Source organism: Gekko japonicus, unplaced genomic scaffold, assembly GCF_001447785.1.
Source record: "Gekko japonicus isolate JY-2015 unplaced genomic scaffold, Gekko_japonicus_V1.1 scaffold1901, whole genome shotgun sequence".
NCBI lineage: Eukaryota > Metazoa > Chordata > Lepidosauria > Squamata > Gekkonidae > Gekko > Gekko japonicus.
The window spans coordinates 213,529-214,439 of record NW_015177070.1 but is presented as its reverse complement, the minus strand read 5'-3'; the positions used below and the strand labels follow the sequence as shown (position 1 = coordinate 214,439).

General features: G+C 70.6%; 1 protein-coding gene across 1 annotated transcript in view; it reads left to right on the top strand.

Moving 5' to 3' along the window:
• Positions 1 to 911, top strand: part of PKD1L3 (polycystic kidney disease 1-like 3) — a 17,355-nt gene that overhangs the window by 1,268 nt on the left and 15,176 nt on the right. The window contains exons 4-5 of the mRNA XM_015428208.1: positions 23 to 162; positions 712 to 843. Of these exons, the coding sequence (XP_015283694.1) occupies positions 23 to 162; positions 712 to 843 (272 nt within the window). The remainder of the gene's footprint in view (positions 1 to 22; positions 163 to 711; positions 844 to 911) is intronic.

Genomic DNA, 911 nt, shown 5'->3' with positions numbered 1-911 from the left:
GACGACGGACCCTCCCCTCCAGAAGCTGCCGTTAGCCCTGGCCCCCGGCCACAGCCCACCCGCCCGACCACGGCCAAGGGGCCAGGAAGTCCCCCGCCACACTCGACCGTGGGACCCGTCACGCTCAGCCCCCGGGACGTCCCACCTGAGGACAAGGGAGAGGTAGGGCGGCGTCCATGCCGGCAGGCACCAGTCCCGCGGTGCCCTCGCCAGTTTCCCTCTCCTGGGATCTGCCCCCTGCCCACTCTGCTCCCTGTCCCTGGCAGTGCCAGCAGGGCATGGGTGCGACCGGTCGCCCCGCCAGTGGGTATTGACGGGCCTGTTGGGGAGGAAGTGCAGCTTGCCCAGAGAGCGGAAGTCTCTTCCTCAGGAGGACTTCCAGCCCTTTGCCTGAGCAGGAAGGAGGGGTCCCCGGCTGCCTTCTCAGCACCAGGCCCCACCCTGCCCAGGCTAGGGAAGAGCTGCCTTTGCAGCCAGGCGGCCCGTCCGTGTGGAGGAGCAGCGGCCCCTGAGTGGGTCTGAGCCCGGGGGGGCAGCAGTGGGAGGGCTTCCGGAGTTCTGGCCCTGCTGCTGGCCCTCCTGAGGGCCCCTGGGTTGTGGCCCCCGAGGGACACAGAAGGCCGCTGGGCTGGCTGGGCCACTGGCCCGATCCAGCGTGGCTTCCCAGTGGCCAGGCCTCCCTCCCCAGCCCCTGACTCTGGACTCTGACAGGCCCTGGAGCAGCTGCTGCGCCAGTTCAACCAGACGGTGCCAGCCCTGGGCCACTCTCTGGCGGTGGAGAGGGCAAGCCGGGCCCTGCGGGATTTGACCAGCTCCCCTGCCTCTCTCTCGGAGGAGGACCAGGTAGGGAGGGACCTGCTGCCAGGCTTCTGGCTGGGCCTGTCTTGGCCCCCGCCCGTGGAGCCCCCCCC